At 37.7% G+C, this 16,262-nt stretch overlaps 2 protein-coding genes across 2 annotated transcripts in view; one reads left to right on the top strand and one right to left on the bottom strand.

Annotated features, from left to right (window-relative positions):
• Nucleotides 1-16,262, top strand: part of Root (ciliary rootlet coiled-coil, rootletin) — a 345,133-nt gene that overhangs the window by 14,726 nt on the left and 314,145 nt on the right. The window contains exon 2 of the mRNA XM_083141556.1: nucleotides 4,136-4,217. The gene's annotated coding sequence lies outside the window, so the exon portion shown is untranslated. The remainder of the gene's footprint in view (nucleotides 1-4,135; nucleotides 4,218-16,262) is intronic.
• Nucleotides 6,435-15,064, bottom strand: LOC146003497 (uncharacterized). The gene is made up of 5 exons (XM_083141786.1): nucleotides 14,870-15,064; nucleotides 11,208-11,349; nucleotides 8,388-9,286; nucleotides 7,692-7,939; nucleotides 6,435-6,846 (listed from the first exon to the last, which is right to left on the bottom strand). Exons 1-5 carry the CDS (start codon nucleotides 15,062-15,064, stop codon nucleotides 6,435-6,437), a joined length of 1,896 nt encoding a protein of 631 aa, XP_082997912.1.

Consider the following 16,262-nt stretch of genomic DNA (forward strand, 5'->3'; position numbering starts at 1 on the left):
TGTGCCTATCTATGGGATGTTATATTAAATTAAAAACAGTGCTATGATCTCCTGTATCTTGGATATGTATTACACATGGTGCTTAATGAATGTAGCTGTTCCATTCATAGAAATGTGTCCCATCAATATGGCCGACCTTGCATTTTTCCCCACTTACCTCAAAGCAAGTCTTTTCATCAACCAATGATGGTTCAGTGTCTTTACTTAACATACCCACTTTTTACTCATAAGGATCTCCTCACACCCCCGATTGGCCCACATGTGTGTAAAATGGACTTAAACAAAAGATGTCAATCTAAAATTGTACATTTCGGTCATGGTCAGTTATGTTAATTATTATAAGAGACAGTAATTATCAAAAATACAAATGCTTCAGTGTGTATATCTTTAAAATAAATGATGATGATGATAATAATAATGAACCTAATTCATACACAAAAATTGAGTTACCAAGAGCATTCCACTCATATTTTTTCTCTCATATTATTAATGAAATTATAACTATAAAAGGACGTGGTCTACTGTCTAGAATGTTCGTTAATATCTTCGCAACCACTGTACCAAATATCATAGCAATTTTCGCATTCATAGAAATGCTTCATGTAAAAGAATCAGATGTTGCAGCGAAACCTTCATTTACTTCCATTATAAGCAGACAAATGCCATGCAGCTGTACCGACACCAGCACCTCCAGCAGTATCATATCTGAGTGCAACCTGCTAGAGAGGCCAGAACCATCCTGTTTTCCAGACTAAGTGTTTAAGGTGCTATAGTTGAGCTGCAGAGTGTGATTCGGTTTCTGTTTCTGCATAACATTCACAAATATCTGTAACTCGTGTGTAGGTCGTGTAAATGTCTTTGATGAACCGTTCTGGATGGCCTCGCACATCCCACACACAGGGCAATGTTGACACTGTGAAGACATTGATTCAGGAGGACCAGCAGTCAACAATCTAAATAACAGCGAATGCAATGGGCCTTTTTATATGGCAGTGCATACACCATCATCCATGAAGAACTTGGGTATCGCAAAGTGTCAGCAAGATGGGTCCCCAAACAGCTCACGTTACAGCATATGGAGGACTGTATGGGCTGTATGGGATACCGTCTTGAGCATTTGTTCCAGTACCATAGGGCTGAAAATGTATTCCTCAACCTCATTGTTATCGGGGACGAATCATGGGGTTTTCATTTCACCCCTGAACGAAAGCAACAGTATGTTATATAAAGACAAACTTGCCCCCACCAAAGAAATTCAGGACAACCCCGTCTGCAGGAAAGGTTTTGCTTATCATTTTCTGGGACAGCCAGGTTGTCATTCTCACTGATTTTGAGGTAAAAAAAGCAACTGTAAATGCTGCTGCATATTGTGCCACACTGGATTGTCTACGAGCTGCTCTGCACTGTAAATGTCCAACAATATCTCTGGAGGAGGTCATCATTCTCCATGACAATGCTCGTCCCCATGTGGCTGCATCAGTGACGGAAAAAAGTCAATTCCTGGCATTGGGAAATTCTCAAGCATCCAGACATGGCCCCGTCAGACTTTCACCTGTTTGGCCCGCTGAAGGAAAACCTTGCAGGCAAATACTTGAGCTACGACACAGAAGTTGTGACAGCCATGCATTATTGGTTGTGCATCCAGCCTAATTATTTCTACCGCATGGGCATCGAAAAATTGGTGTCACGGTGGGACAAATGTATAAATGCGAATGGATGTTATGTGGAAAAGTAGAGTAATGTTCAACCTTCAAAATGTATATTTTAGTTTCTGTGAATACATTTCCGTTTGGCTGTAAAAAATGTACTAAATTATTTTTTGATATCCCCTTGTGTATCTATTGAATTGTATATGTAATAATTTGTTTACAATGTACCTCACACATGGTTGTACAATAGTATGTAATAATTACTTTCGGTGTGGAAAATTTTGAAACATGGTACTGCACACAAGGCCGCTTCACAATCTGCACACCAGTAGGAGGATTCTTTCCATATTCCCTTCTTTTTACATACAGCACTGGCAGAGACGATTCCATGCAGGTAAAACAGCGATAGCGAAAAATCAGGCGAGGCCAGGCCAGCCTGGTAGCTCAGTGGTTAGAGGAATGGCATGGCATGCCAGAGATCCGGGTTTGAGTCCTGGTCGAACCTGCATTTTTTGCTGAAAATTTCTACATAGTACATCTCCTGTGTGTGCCTAATCTTCAACACATTTTCTTGTTGGTTTCTTCTTTTTAGTACTTGGCAGAAAGTCTGGGAAGTGTCTGCCCAACAGGCAAGTTGGGTTTGCTAATATCGATGTCTGATCGGATGATATATGAGGGTGGTTTGAAAAGTTCTCGGGATCACCACCAGATGTCAGTGCTAGGACAACGAGGTTCCCACATAGTAATAGGCCATCCTTTATTAATAAACACGTGGCGCGTTAGTGTTCTGGGTAGAGATCTGTGGTGCGGACGTCACTTTGTAGTTGTTCCCGTGCAGTGCTTTGTGAAGATGGAAAAATCGAGATTCAAGTGGTGATTAAGTACTTCGTAAAGAAAGGTATGAAAGCAAAGGAAATTCATGCCGATTTTCTGAACACACTGGGGGACTCTGCTCCTTCATATTCAACTGTTGCAAAGTGGACAAACGAGTTTAAATTTGGTCGGGACAGCTTAGAAGATGATCCACGTAGTGGTCGCCCAAAATGTGCTACTACCCCAGAAATTATTGAAAAAGTGCATAAATTGGTCATGGAGGATCGCCGACTGAAAGTGCGTGAAATTGCTGAAGCTATAGGAATGTCATCCGAACGGGCGTATCACATTTTAACAGTTGAATTGGATTTGAGAAAATTATCTGGAAGATGGGTGCCGCGACTTTTAACACAGGACCATAAACTCATCAGAGTGGACATTTCCGAACAATGTTTGACTTGTTTTAAGAGAAACCAAACAGATTTTTTGCACCGGTTTGTGACGACAGATGAAACGTGGGTCCACTACTATACCCCAGAGACAAAACAACAGTCAAAGCAGTGGAAACATGTTGATTCACCACCACCAAAGAAAGCAAAGGCAATATGGTCGGCCGGAAAGGTAATGGCGTCAGTGTTTTGGGATGCGAAAGGATTTCTGTTGATCGATTATCTTCCCACTGGTCAAACAATTACGGGACAATACTACGCTAATCTCCTCGACCAACTAAAGCATAAGATACGGGAAAAGAGGCCAGGTTTGGCAAGAAAGAAAATCATCTTGCATCAGGACAATGCGCACCCTCACACAAGTGTCGTTGCCATGGCAAAAATTCATGAACTTGGTTACGAATTGTTGCCACATCCGCCTGATTTGGCTCCCTCAGACTTCCATCTTTTCCCCAAACTCAAAAGTTTCCTCGGTGGACGGAGATTCTCTTCAAAGGAAGAACTAATAGCCGAAGTTGACACGTATTTCACAGGCCTGGAGGAATCTAATTTTCGAGATGGGATCAAGGCATTGGAACATCGCTGGACCAAGTGCATTAGTGTACAGGGAGACTACATTGAAAAATGAAAAAAAAATCACTGTTGTAAGTGGTTTCTTTCTATTCCATTCCGAGAACTTTTCAAACCACCCTCGTACCTTGGAGTGGAAAACTTGTGGCTAACTGCTCGCCTAATGTGATCAAGAAGACCATCCTGGATTTCTCTCCATTTTGTTTTTTGTACAAAACAAAAGCGCTGAGGCACATCATGTCCAGGAAATGGCGAAAAATTTTCTTTTGTCTGTCTCTGGCACTTTGATAACTGTGCAGTTGTGAATCACTGCGATCCACGGCTCCCATGCTCTTATTATATTCCAACACAACACATGGCTTCTGCTCAACAACTTGTTTTGAGTTCACATTGTCAAAAGATTCATCATGGAATGTACTCACCATTATTACATCCATTTTGTCCCTCCACCTCATCACCGTTTGTTTGTCTCCGTATCCCAATGCAAGAACCAACATGAAAAATGCCCCAACACTACTGAAGCGTGCTTCTCTCTTGGGGATAAAACTGCAACTAACTCAACAGTGTAAGTTTCAAGCATTGATATTTAATTATCATTTTGTTTAGAATATGTGTACTGGTTTTAGTAATGTTTTGTTTCTCTTTTGTTTTCAGTGTATTTTTACAACTGTGAGTAATATTGATTTTGAATAAAGTGAGCTTCAAAGGATTGTTGAAGAGCTGCTGTGAGATTAAAGTAAGTACCATACTTTTTTTTCAACCTGTCAGAAATTGGAATAATCCATTCTCTTCCAAAAACATTGATTAGTACTTGGAAGTTATTTGCATATGTCTGTAGAAATAGCCTATGGGCCTCCATTATGACACCTCGTAATTAAGATGTCTCAGGGGTGATCCTTTGTGGAGGCACATTGCACAATGACTTTGATCTCACTTTAAACCCTATGCCCAATCCCAATTGCTTATCTGACTACAAAGTGGAGTTGAACAAACTGGAAATGTTCTTATTTTGCTGTTGCAGTGCCCCCAGTGAAGGCATGTTGAAGTAGAATAATTATCTTGAACATCATGTGGGAAAATTGTATTTTGTTTTATTTTCAGGAAAATTTACGAAGTTTTTCTAAGTCTCTGTAGTGTACAGTGCCTTGTTGAACTAAATTTCATCCACACAGACACACACAACAGAGACAATACATATATTAAAAAAAAGAAAGAACGAAACTTGGCAAAACAGCCCGTGAGAGCCAGGGCCTATCTTCCGACTACCAGCCTCACTCCCACCTGCCGAGGTGTTACCAGTTACGGGGTGATATGTGGTCAGCACGGCGAACCCCCAGTCATTGTTCTAGGTTTCCGTGACTGAGTTACACCACTCATTCGTAGCTCTTCAATTTCTTCATGATGGTGCGTGCCTACCAATCTCACACAGGCCGACATCTCAGGAGAAAAGTTGTTACGCTTCCTCCTAGGAGACTTGAACCTGTTCCCAGTCCCGTACCCGGAGCACAAAGCATGATGCCTTAGACTGCACGGCCACAGAGAGAGATATACATACATACAGTGATTGGAACGCTACATTTTAAAAGTAGCTTCGCTACAGCTACAGCTACTTTTCCAAAATGTAGCTTCGCTACAGCTACAGCTACATTTACCTAAAAGTAGCTCGCTACGCTACTCCTGTGCGCTACTCGCTACTTCGCTACTTTTTCGCTACTTCTGCATGAACAAAAAACAAGTCATGAAGATATTTGAAACTTCCCAGCTGTTAGTTAGATAATAGGCAGTTATCACAATACCAGTCAATTGATATATTTTTTGAGTTACCATCTGACTTGTTTTAACATTTTTGGTGGCAACAATTAATTTTTTAATGAAAAAAAATTATGAAGGAAAGATTTTGAACATAAAGTTTCAATTGCATCTTTTCATAAACTCCTAAGAGAATTATCAGGAGCATGAACCCAGAGAACTATGACAAGCAATATCTAAATTTCCTACACATCAATCATTTAATTAATAAATAAATCTTTAGCAATTTGAATAGTGGAAATCCAATATCCTCAATTTGGATGTCTAGGTACCTTTGTATAGTCATTGGATTACCTGACAGCATTTCGGCACCATGAATGTATAGTAGGAATGAACTGATACAGAGTCCCATGCATTGAATGGTATCATAGATGCTGACATACTTTTTCCAGAATCTGCAGAGGGTAAATATCCAGAGACATTGGGAGTAAAATGAATGAGGTGATCAAACGATCATCTTGCGTGAAAATCAATATTCAAGACAATAGCCTAGTTCCACTGGGGCAGTATCATAAAAAATATTACACATTCTGACCTACTTTGAATTATTACATCTTTTCAAGTATCGCCATTATGATGTATGTTGGCACTGATATTGATTCGAAGTAGTATTGGCTTAGCCCTAATATATAGATAATAAAATTATTCAGGTACTTGGTAAACTATACACCTGGATGTATAATATCCAAATACAGTACTTGATTATACATCCTCTACATACTTATTTGTCAATGTATCCAGATATCAAATAACTAAAGTGTGCATACATACATTATCTGTAATATCATTACATCTATCATCTGGATGTCCTTATCTTGATACTAGCCTTCAGCACAATTAAGCATTATTGTCCACTTTTTTCTCTCTACCTATTGGGCTGCACCCTCACTCATTGCATTCTATATCAACACTCAAGTTAATGATTCTGTATTACTGTTCTATATACTAAACTTTCACAATAGATATTTGGGGGAAAAAAATAAAGTTTTAAGGAAAAACCTGTCCTGAAGCTAGTTGCTGACAAACTTTTGGTATGAGACAAGATATTAATTTTATAACACTATTGAAAGTCCTATTGCGAATGTACAAACCACTTTATTAACTGTGTATAACATGCATGTTTGGTTTGTCCAATACAAGTTTTTTAAACCAAATTCAACTGTCTGTTGAACTTTAGCAACAGCTGCATTTCGAAGTTCTGGTCGGTCAGCCGTGTCCTTCTGCTAGAAAACAAGTTTCCGCCAACACTAAACAAACGCTCAACAGCTCCACTTGACGGCATAACAGTGTTCAATTTTATGAAAATTTCTTTGAACTTGCTACTGTAACTGTGCAGTGTCTCCACAGGTTTGGGACCATCCTTTAGAAATCTGCACAGTTCTTGTAGTTCTGTTTCAGATTGAGTTTGCTCAAACTTGAAGAAATCTTCAAAATCGTCTAGCTGCTTCTCTTCATTCTGACAAGCTGAACTTTCCTTCGTATCATGAGATACAGCTTTCTCCATCCATCTGCGTGCCTCACTCTTTTTTTCCGATTCAAGCCATGACAATTTGAATCTGAAATACAATAAAAGTGCTATATCAGGGTATTGGTTAACTACACTGAAGACAAAAAAAAAAAAATCTTTGATGTCCACTTTGGGACAACAATTTCAAGTTTATTGCAGGTTTACATTGAACTAATTGATTTGGTTTATTTTGAATATGAGAGGGAGATATTTGAAAAGTACAGCATGGGACAAAATAAGTGAGACAATAAATGACATATTGAGAGAGGGAGAGATCTAATCGCAATCGCAAAGATGAGGATGGGTGAAATTGATGAATGGACAATCACAAAAAACACACAATCCCAGGCTGGGCTTTGAACCCAAGACTCCTGGGTATCATAGTATGCTTTGATAACTACTACTGCACCATGGAAGACAGCTGGTTTACATTTGAACACTGAAAAAAATAATAAACAACCATGTTATCAAGTTCTGGAAACTATAAAAGAAAACCTCTTAGGCTATTGAGAAACTGCATAAAATAATATATTTATAAAAACAAATGAGTATGAGACAAATGTTAAAAAAAATAGTGAAAAGAAACAGCTGAAATGTATACTTCACATAACAAGGTATTATTGGCCAAGACTAGATATCCGCCTCTCAACCAAAGACAAGTTTAACATTGGCATGCACTAAATAAAATACAGGTTGCCAAGAAATTATTTTGAACATCAAATAAAGCAACTATATTCTGATTTGTGCACATATGAAAGCACGTAATTGTTATCTTATAAGAGAAGTTAACAATGTTGATGTTTTGTTATGTAAAGTAAAACATCATGCATCTTTCATGTGAATAATCAAGATATAAAAGACACTGCAGTGAATTAATTCCAGATAACTTCTTACCTTGGATGGAAACAAGCAGCTAGCACTGTATCCTTATCCCATAAAATGCCTGCAAACCGTTGCTTCACACCATCAACAATAGCTCTGGCAAGGGCATCACAATGTGCTACATCCCCAGAATCCAATTTCAAACCAAGTATCCGGAGAAGTTGGTGGAGTGTGGGAAGGAGATATCCAATGGACACCTTCTTGTCTCCCTGGAGAATGTCAATTGCTTTGGCTAGTGGTTGTGTAACCTCAGCATATTCCTTCAAAAATAAAATGTACGTTACTTTAAAACATTGTAGGAATTAATTTATTCATTTGTAAATATAATGTTTGTTATAGCAATAAACAATGGTGAAAATATTAAAAACAATTCATAAGCATGATTCCTTCATGTACTTTAAATGTAGCATATCATTCAAAGGAAATCCATTTTGGAAAAACACAGCAAACAGTTTCTAATCTCCACAATAAAAATGTATGTTAATAATTTCTTCTGATTCCAGCACAAGTGTATGCATCACTTAAAATTTATGAGAAAAATATTATGCAAATTCTGCACTTTGGAATCTTAAAAAGTACACTATAATAATTGAAGGCAAAAATTAAGAATATTATAGCAGTTTGTAAGTACAGCTTGCAATGACTGAATAAGTTAAGAGTATGAAATGAGTGCCAACTACATAAGTAATTTTATCATATCGGACCTACCTTCAAAAATTCAATCTCATGTGGAGAAAATCTGCACAGGCCAACTGCATCAGAAATTGCATGCACTTTCTCCTCATGCTTTGTAAAATGCTGACATAGTGCCGATACAGCAGAATGCACTGAATTCCACCGTGTTGCATTTGGTACAATCAGACATGCACCAAGCTGTTTTTTCACTATGTCAGCAACCTGGGAAGACTGCCTGGATTTATTCCACAATGCCTGTGCTTTAGCGAAGGCACTTCGGAAGAGCCTTTTGTAATTTGCATCTGATGATGCAGCCTTTTCTGAATCTTTCACTGCAACAAGATGTAAAGTGTGTGCTGCACAGCGAATGTGGGGTGGCAAAGTGCAATCTCCTGTGGCAAGAATTTCTGTAATTTCTTCTTCCACCACATCAGACTCTTGGCTGTCCTCCGGCTCACTTGCAGAAAACTCCTTGAAGGCTTTCACGAAGTTTGATCCATTATCAGTTACCACACCTACTACTTTATTATGAATGTGGTACCTGATAAATATGTCCTGCAGCTCTTTTGCCAAAACATCGTAAGTATGGCTTCCTATGAGACGCCGACATGCAAGAGCAGCAGATTTCCTCTCTAGAGACAGTGGATCCAACCAGTGGCAGGTTACTCCTAAGATGGACCTATGATGTGCAGCCCAACAATCTGCTGTGGCTGAGACAAAACTGACCTTTTCAAATTCGTCTAACATTGAAGATTTCATTCTTTCATATTGCTCCCCCAACTTTTTCTTTAAGGTCGCAGAGCACATCAACTTCTTCTTTGTTAAAGACTGCCATAAGTCACTGAACGATGGTCTGTCCACCTCAGAGAATGGATGCAACCCATCTACTATCCACTCAAGCAACTTATTGTCTATACTCTCTTGGTTTTCCCCTACAAATGAAAGGATATGAAATTTGATTAATGCCATGAAAGATTAAGAATTAATTAAAAGTTTCAATATATAATTATAATTATCAGTATTCAACTAACATGCATGCAATCTTTAAAACATAAAGGGGGGGGTGAGAAGAACAGTTTACTTTCTCTTGGTAGATAAGGTTTAGCATAGTAACTAGCATAAATAGCAAAAAGTGGGGGGCAACTACACCCCTAATCGCCTCCACTGATTAACATAAATTACTGACTGAAATGAAATTATATATCTTTAGATTGACATCCATTTTCACGAGAAGCTGTGCCCCCCTCCCCCCAGCTTGAACTCCCCCTGGACGTCCATGATGATACTTATACTCCAAGAAATTTGTCATACAGTGTAAACATTCAGATACACGTTGCAGTCTCATTGAACTATGTAGTGAAATACAAAATGAAATTATCCTGACCTTTAAAAACACAATTCTTGAACCTTTTTAATGTAACCAGTGGAGTTACAAAATATGATTGCATAGTACATTGTACCTTCCGTCTTCCACTTCAGGATAAAATCCCACCCCCAATAACTTATTCCAAAATTTTTTCGTGAACATTGGGCCTCTTCGTAAGAGTTTCTGAAAAAGCCTGAAATGGTACGTTTACTAGACATGTAATGTGGAACAAATACATAGAATGTATTAACAAGAAAACTACCCTTCACATTACAACTTGCTTAAATAATTTCCTGATAATTTGAAAGCAGCTGCAATTTTTGCTCCAGTAAGAGGAAGAACAAGAACAAAAATAAACCATTTATCAACAATAAAAAAACAAATAAAATAAAAACATAACTCACACCAAGCTCATAGGCAGTGGTTACCAAACAGTTCACTGCAGCACACTGGATGGTTTACAGGCGCACCGCGAAATGTTCTATTTTACTGAAATGACACTCCAATGTATGTGCTTATTTAGTACTTTTTATTATGTGTAATATATTTCTGAATTTGATATATGTGTTTATTTTTTTAACTTGAGGCAAGCAACCTAACCACACTAACTGAGCGTTGCCAAGTGTTAGATAGGCCTACATTCTGACTTTGGCACCTCGGAAAAATCTTGAAACACTAAGGGTGCCGTGAAACAAAAAAAGTTTGGGAATCTCTGCTATAGGCGATTATCGAAAACCGCATACAGAGCACTTAATGAAAGAAAGGAAGAAAACAATCATAACAACAATGCTGACTGAAGAAAAAAATCTGCCGCTGCATCTCTTTACGTGCTTGTCCATTGCATACAATAATAACGGTCTTACTTCATTCAGTACCTGACATTCGGTGCTCAATGTGACATGACATAATATACACTCTAACAATTAGGGTTTTCAGTTGAACGTAGGGGATGCGGAAGAAAATTAAGGGGCACGCAAGCACCCCCTCGCACTGCCCATGGTTGAAGACAAAAGAATTGTACAATAAAAATTATGAAATTGCCAGTCCCTATGGTGGATTTGCTAGCATTAGCATGCTACTTCACAGGGTGGCCACTCTAACACCATGAAAAAATTCAAGTATAATTCCCGGTTTTCAAGGCAAACCTTCCAAAAATTCAAGGATGCAAGCAGAGGTTTTCTCTATTCCAAACTTACATACTACCGCCCCTCAATAAAAATATTAACAATATGAAGAGTGTGCGATTCCAATGAATCCAAAATTCCACATAATTCCCGGAACAAAATATTCATGCATAATTCCCAGAATTTCCGGTGAGTAGCCACTGTCCTTCATTAATTGGTTTGGATCGTGGGTAAAGTATGGATGTGACTGTCTCTTTCATTCTCTCCATTCATCACAGTCACAGTTCACTCATGAGCGGTATAAGAACGATGAAAACCAAAATAGAAATCCCAAACATCAATATGCTCTCACAAATAACTCACCTGAAAAAGAGAATCTTCCATCTTTGAGGCTGCTTAATTTTAACTGCTTCTGCCGTTGGTTGCTATCGCAGATCTCTCTTTTTCTCTTTCTGCTTGATTCGATGGATTTATTCAACTCTCCCAACTTCTGCTCATGTTTTCTCTAAAGAAAAAAATATTATGACTATAGGTGCACAAATGAAAGTGCAGTGATACAGTAACAAGATTTAATCTCTGAAATTTTGAACTTCTTACAAAATACTTGGGATTTAAAATAATCACAGGAAATCTTACACATGTTACCATACAGCAAAATGCCACGGGACCATTTATAAGGTTCTAATAAGAATAAAAGTTGCCGAGACTGTCATGAATAAATACTGTGGAATTCCATGGCAACTTTCTCCCATGTTACCTCAGAAACGAAAGACGTGAAGTTGTCTTGAGATAAATAATTCTGCAATGGAAACAATATATACAATTTTGGTCCCTAGTGTTTGTGGGAAAACACTTCCCTTAATGTGAATAGCATGTCATGAGAGAAGACATTGGGTATTGCTTCTAGGAATTAATTTGTTTTTGCCTCATGTGTGTGCCTACTAGGGCTGAGCTTATACAAGTGGTATTTGTATCAGAAAGCATCTTTTCCATTTATCAATACTGGCAGATACTTTTTTGTTGTTTGATTCTACGCAGGATCCACATAAATGGCACAAAACACTTTCGCAGAGGCTAATTATCCTGGGAATTATGCAAAATTGGAAGTTGTGCCCGATTTATGTGCAAAAACATTGAATTTTGTATTAGCATAACATAAAATATTCATGAATATTTTAAAGCAAAAACTTTGGTAAATTTATGCAAATAATTAGAGCAGTATAATTTCTGATATCAATCAATATTTCAAAAAGCTTTTATCATTGCAATTCCCAAGCATCCAAGTGATATTGGCTCAGCCTTAGTGCTTACCCAATGGCAAAGTGGTAACATAAATGTTATGTTTGTTTTTACGTTAACGTCAAGTTTTACTGGGTTTGAACACTAGAGGATATCTGTATGGATATATTCTAGCTCTATGAATGTGCACACATTCCATTTAATAACGGAACTGAAATTCGAAGAATGCACTGAAGAAACTGATTAGTCAGTTTCATTTTTTGTCTAGCTATGAATTCCATATCAAAGCAGTATGTAAAATTTTGAAATAAGTGTTTAATTACACTAGAAAGAATGAAAGCTGTGAATAAGAATAATAACTAATAATTTTTTTATTCATTTCCAACCCTTGTGGGGAGGAGGGGGGACGAGGGTCAAGAATTTTGATTCATACCTTCTACAGCTCTACTCTTTCATAACTTGTCAAAACACCTTATTCCACGAATTGAAAATCCAGGACCCCAGATTCATAAAGTAATGCAAATGTCTCCAAGTTTGTGAAATCAGATAATGAGAAAATGTCACTTCAACATCATTCCAGGCTATGGCTACTCGGATACCTATCTGTACACTTTACTCACAGTCTCAACATTTTCACTACAAAAAAGTTATTCTGCCCTGAGAGATATTTATTGGAGGGGCAGGAAGAATATCAACTACAATGAAGTGATTCTTATGAGGTTATGCAGTTATGTTCAATTGCTCTCAATACATTTTTTTTATGGAGTAACTATTTTCACCAGGTGGTGAAGCTAGCTTTGAAGCTATTTTCACCAGAATTTAAATTCTCATGTGTATGATCTCCAACCTGGCCTACTACATGTATGTGTGCATTCCTTAATTGTTGATGTGTAAGAAACTTATGTCGGCGTGCATTTATTTTCGTATGGACAAGTAATTTTTCTTCACACTATGAAGTTTGAAAAATATCACAAGGTGTTCTAATATGAATTGGTACTGCTAATATGTCACATGATGTAGTATGAAAGGAGCATTGCATTCCTTGTGCTTTCATTGTTAGGTTAGGCAGGTCACTTCCAGCATTAAAATTATTTGTAAATACTTCCCAACACCAGATCATGTGATTTCTGGTCTTAACACTTTCTGCTATTCTCACTACTTTGTGACAGTAGTAGTTGCACCAATTTTACTTTAAATTAACTCCTTAGCAGTAACTTAAGTACTACTGCCCAATGAGATTTTAAGTCCACTTTATGCACAGTTTGGCTAATCGGGAGTGGGCCTACATTTTAAAATCTGAACTACAATGTACCTCCACTGGGTATCAAACATGGATGTGGGTAACGGTTTAGATTATTTTATGAATTTTTGTTGTTTTTTTCAAATTATCCTAGCAGTAAGACTAATCTTAGAATTTTGGCAATCATTATCACACAAAATTTGAACCTTTGTTTGGATTTCGGTAAAAGTTATAAATGTTGAAAAAAACACTTAAAAATTACCTTAGGCGAGCATGCGTGCTTCCCACGGACAATGCATTTTCCATCGTGAAGCAACTTAAGTATTGTAGACTAGTAGAAGTAAATCGGAAGTTTAGTAGAATACATTTAGGGACTTTATTTTAATGCTAAGAAAACCAAACCTGGCCCACCTAACATAACTATGAAAGCACACATCTTTAAGTAATCACTAAAACTCCGCAGTATGTGTTAACAGACTTAAATCTAAGCATATAAAAATTGCATTCGTAGAATGATGAAATCGCAATGCAACAAAAGAAACTTGCGCCAAATACAATGCTATGGTCAAGTATTTACATTTGTTGGTGAAAATAGCCTCGTATGCTATTCCCACCACCTGGTGAAAATAGTCACTTCCATTTTTTTATGTCTTTTGTGGTCATATCACACGTGCATGATATTAAATGACAATGAACACCACACTGACTTAAGAACTCCACATTGTAGTAGCTCCTGATTAGTGAAAAAGGTATTAAATTCATTATAACTCTAAATTTCAATTTTCGCACTGTGAAATTCTCTGCAATCCCTTTGAAAATTCTTATTTAAGCGGGGAAAAAAATAACTTCGATTGAAGACGTCGATCAAAATTCCAAGCAACAAACATTTCGTCTACAATATTTTTTGCTCTTCCAAAAGGGTTGAAATAACAGTACGTTGGACAATTTGCAAAACGGCAGATTAGGCCCAAAATATTACTATATTCATGAGAAAATGATTCGGCTAAGCAAGAAGGTTAGATAATACCGAACTTTGTATTCGGGTCTTGCTATTTACGGGCGAATGTTTCAAAGTTGAGGTTAACACACACACCTCAATTTTATGGGCACGGAAACTTTGGAAATTACTTTCCAGTACGAAATTGGCGCACAGTTGGAGGTTTCTTCGACTAAAACTAGGTGCACGTTCTGCACAATTTTAAAAACTTATTTCGGAAACTTTCGCATGCTTCAATTAATCCTTCCAAAGTAATACATTGGACAGAAGTCGAAAATCTAGTACTATTTAATGAAACCAACCACTTACCGACTTTGAGCACTACATGCCTTTGTTCGAAAGACTGTCCAAATAGCACACAGGAGAAAAACTGTGTAAAATGTACAAATGTATGATAAATGTTAATGGTTACCAACTGGCAGGTAAACAACGTGGCATGTAATTGCATTATTTCTACATTTACACACTTTCAAGAAATTGCAATGAAACATGTGACCGAGTTTATATCTCCCCTTTCATTATTATTATATCCTTTAATTTTACACTTACCTGTAAGTGAATTTTCATATTGTATGTGCTGGTCTTCGTCACCGACAATTCGTTTCCTATGCAGCAAAGATTGCAGCTTACAATGAAATTTCCATTTTTCCCTGTCCTCTTGAAAGTAAAAAACTTATTGTATTCTTTCCATGGCAACTTCTCGCGTGGTTTGCTTCCACAATCGTCGCTGTCGATATCACTCATAATAATAACGTGGTACTACGTATAAAACAAAGGCGACGCACAAAATTAACGGGCTCACGAGCTTCCACTACCTCCCAAACAAAATACAAATGAGATCGAGAGACCAAAGACGAAGGTATTTATACTTTTTCCTTTAGGAACAAACAACAAAGTTAACGCGCTACACAGTTGCATGGCAACCTTTCTTCTTCTTCTTCTCTGGTAAACACTGTTGCCACGTAAACATTTACCTCAAAACTCCAACAAGAAAAGTAGCGGTAGCGAGGTGATTTTCGCTACAAACTACAAGAATTTTGTAGCGACGCTACAGCTACAACTACAATTTATAAAATGTAGCGCCGCTACAGCTACAGCTACAAATTTTGTAGCTAGCTACAGTAGCGCCGCTACAAGTAGCGCGCTACTTCCGACCTCTGCATACATACATATACTATGTAAGTAATTTATACAGAGTGTTCAAAAAATAATTTGGGGTTGTGGCTCTACAGCCTGTAGGGCCTTGGCCTCCTCCACGATGGACTGCCAGACTGGTCTATCTCTTGCTTTCTTCCTCCATCCTCTCACTCGCAGCTTCCTTAGATCTACCTCAGCCTCCTACAGCCACCTCTTACTTTGCTTTCCTGCCCTTCTTCCCTCTGGTCTTTCATATATTATTTTTCTCATACACCTTCTTCCCTCCATCCTTTCTACATGTCGTAACCATCTTAGTTGCATATTTTTGATTTCATTCACATTATTTGGCTGCTGATATAGGTCCTCAAGTTCTTTGTTTTTTCTTATACGCCAGAGTCCCCTTTCATTCACTGGTCCATATATTTTCTTTGGATTTTCCGTTCCCATACGAGTAGGTTTTTCTCATTTTGTGCTGTTAGACACCATGCTTCTGCTCCATATGTAACTGTGGGTGTTGTTACAGTCTTGTACAGTCTTATCTTGAGATGTTTAGATATGCTCTTTGATCTGAATAACTTCAAGAGGGAAAAATGATCTTTGAACTTCTCAGCTCTTTCAATCTACCGTGTGTTTATCATGTACTTCGTTTTTTCCTTGTTGACTACAAGATCCATTCTTTCTGTTTCATTTTTAGTTGTACAAAGCTTTCCTTGATTCCCATCTCAGTTCTGCTTTTTAGACATACGTCATCTGCATAAGTAAGATAGTGTTTCATTCTGGTGAAAATATTTCCTCCTTGGTTTAT

Source organism: Lepisma saccharinum, chromosome 20 (assembly GCF_977018435.1).
Source record: "Lepisma saccharinum chromosome 20, izLepSacc3.1, whole genome shotgun sequence".
Taxonomy (NCBI): domain Eukaryota; kingdom Metazoa; phylum Arthropoda; class Insecta; order Zygentoma; family Lepismatidae; genus Lepisma; species Lepisma saccharinum.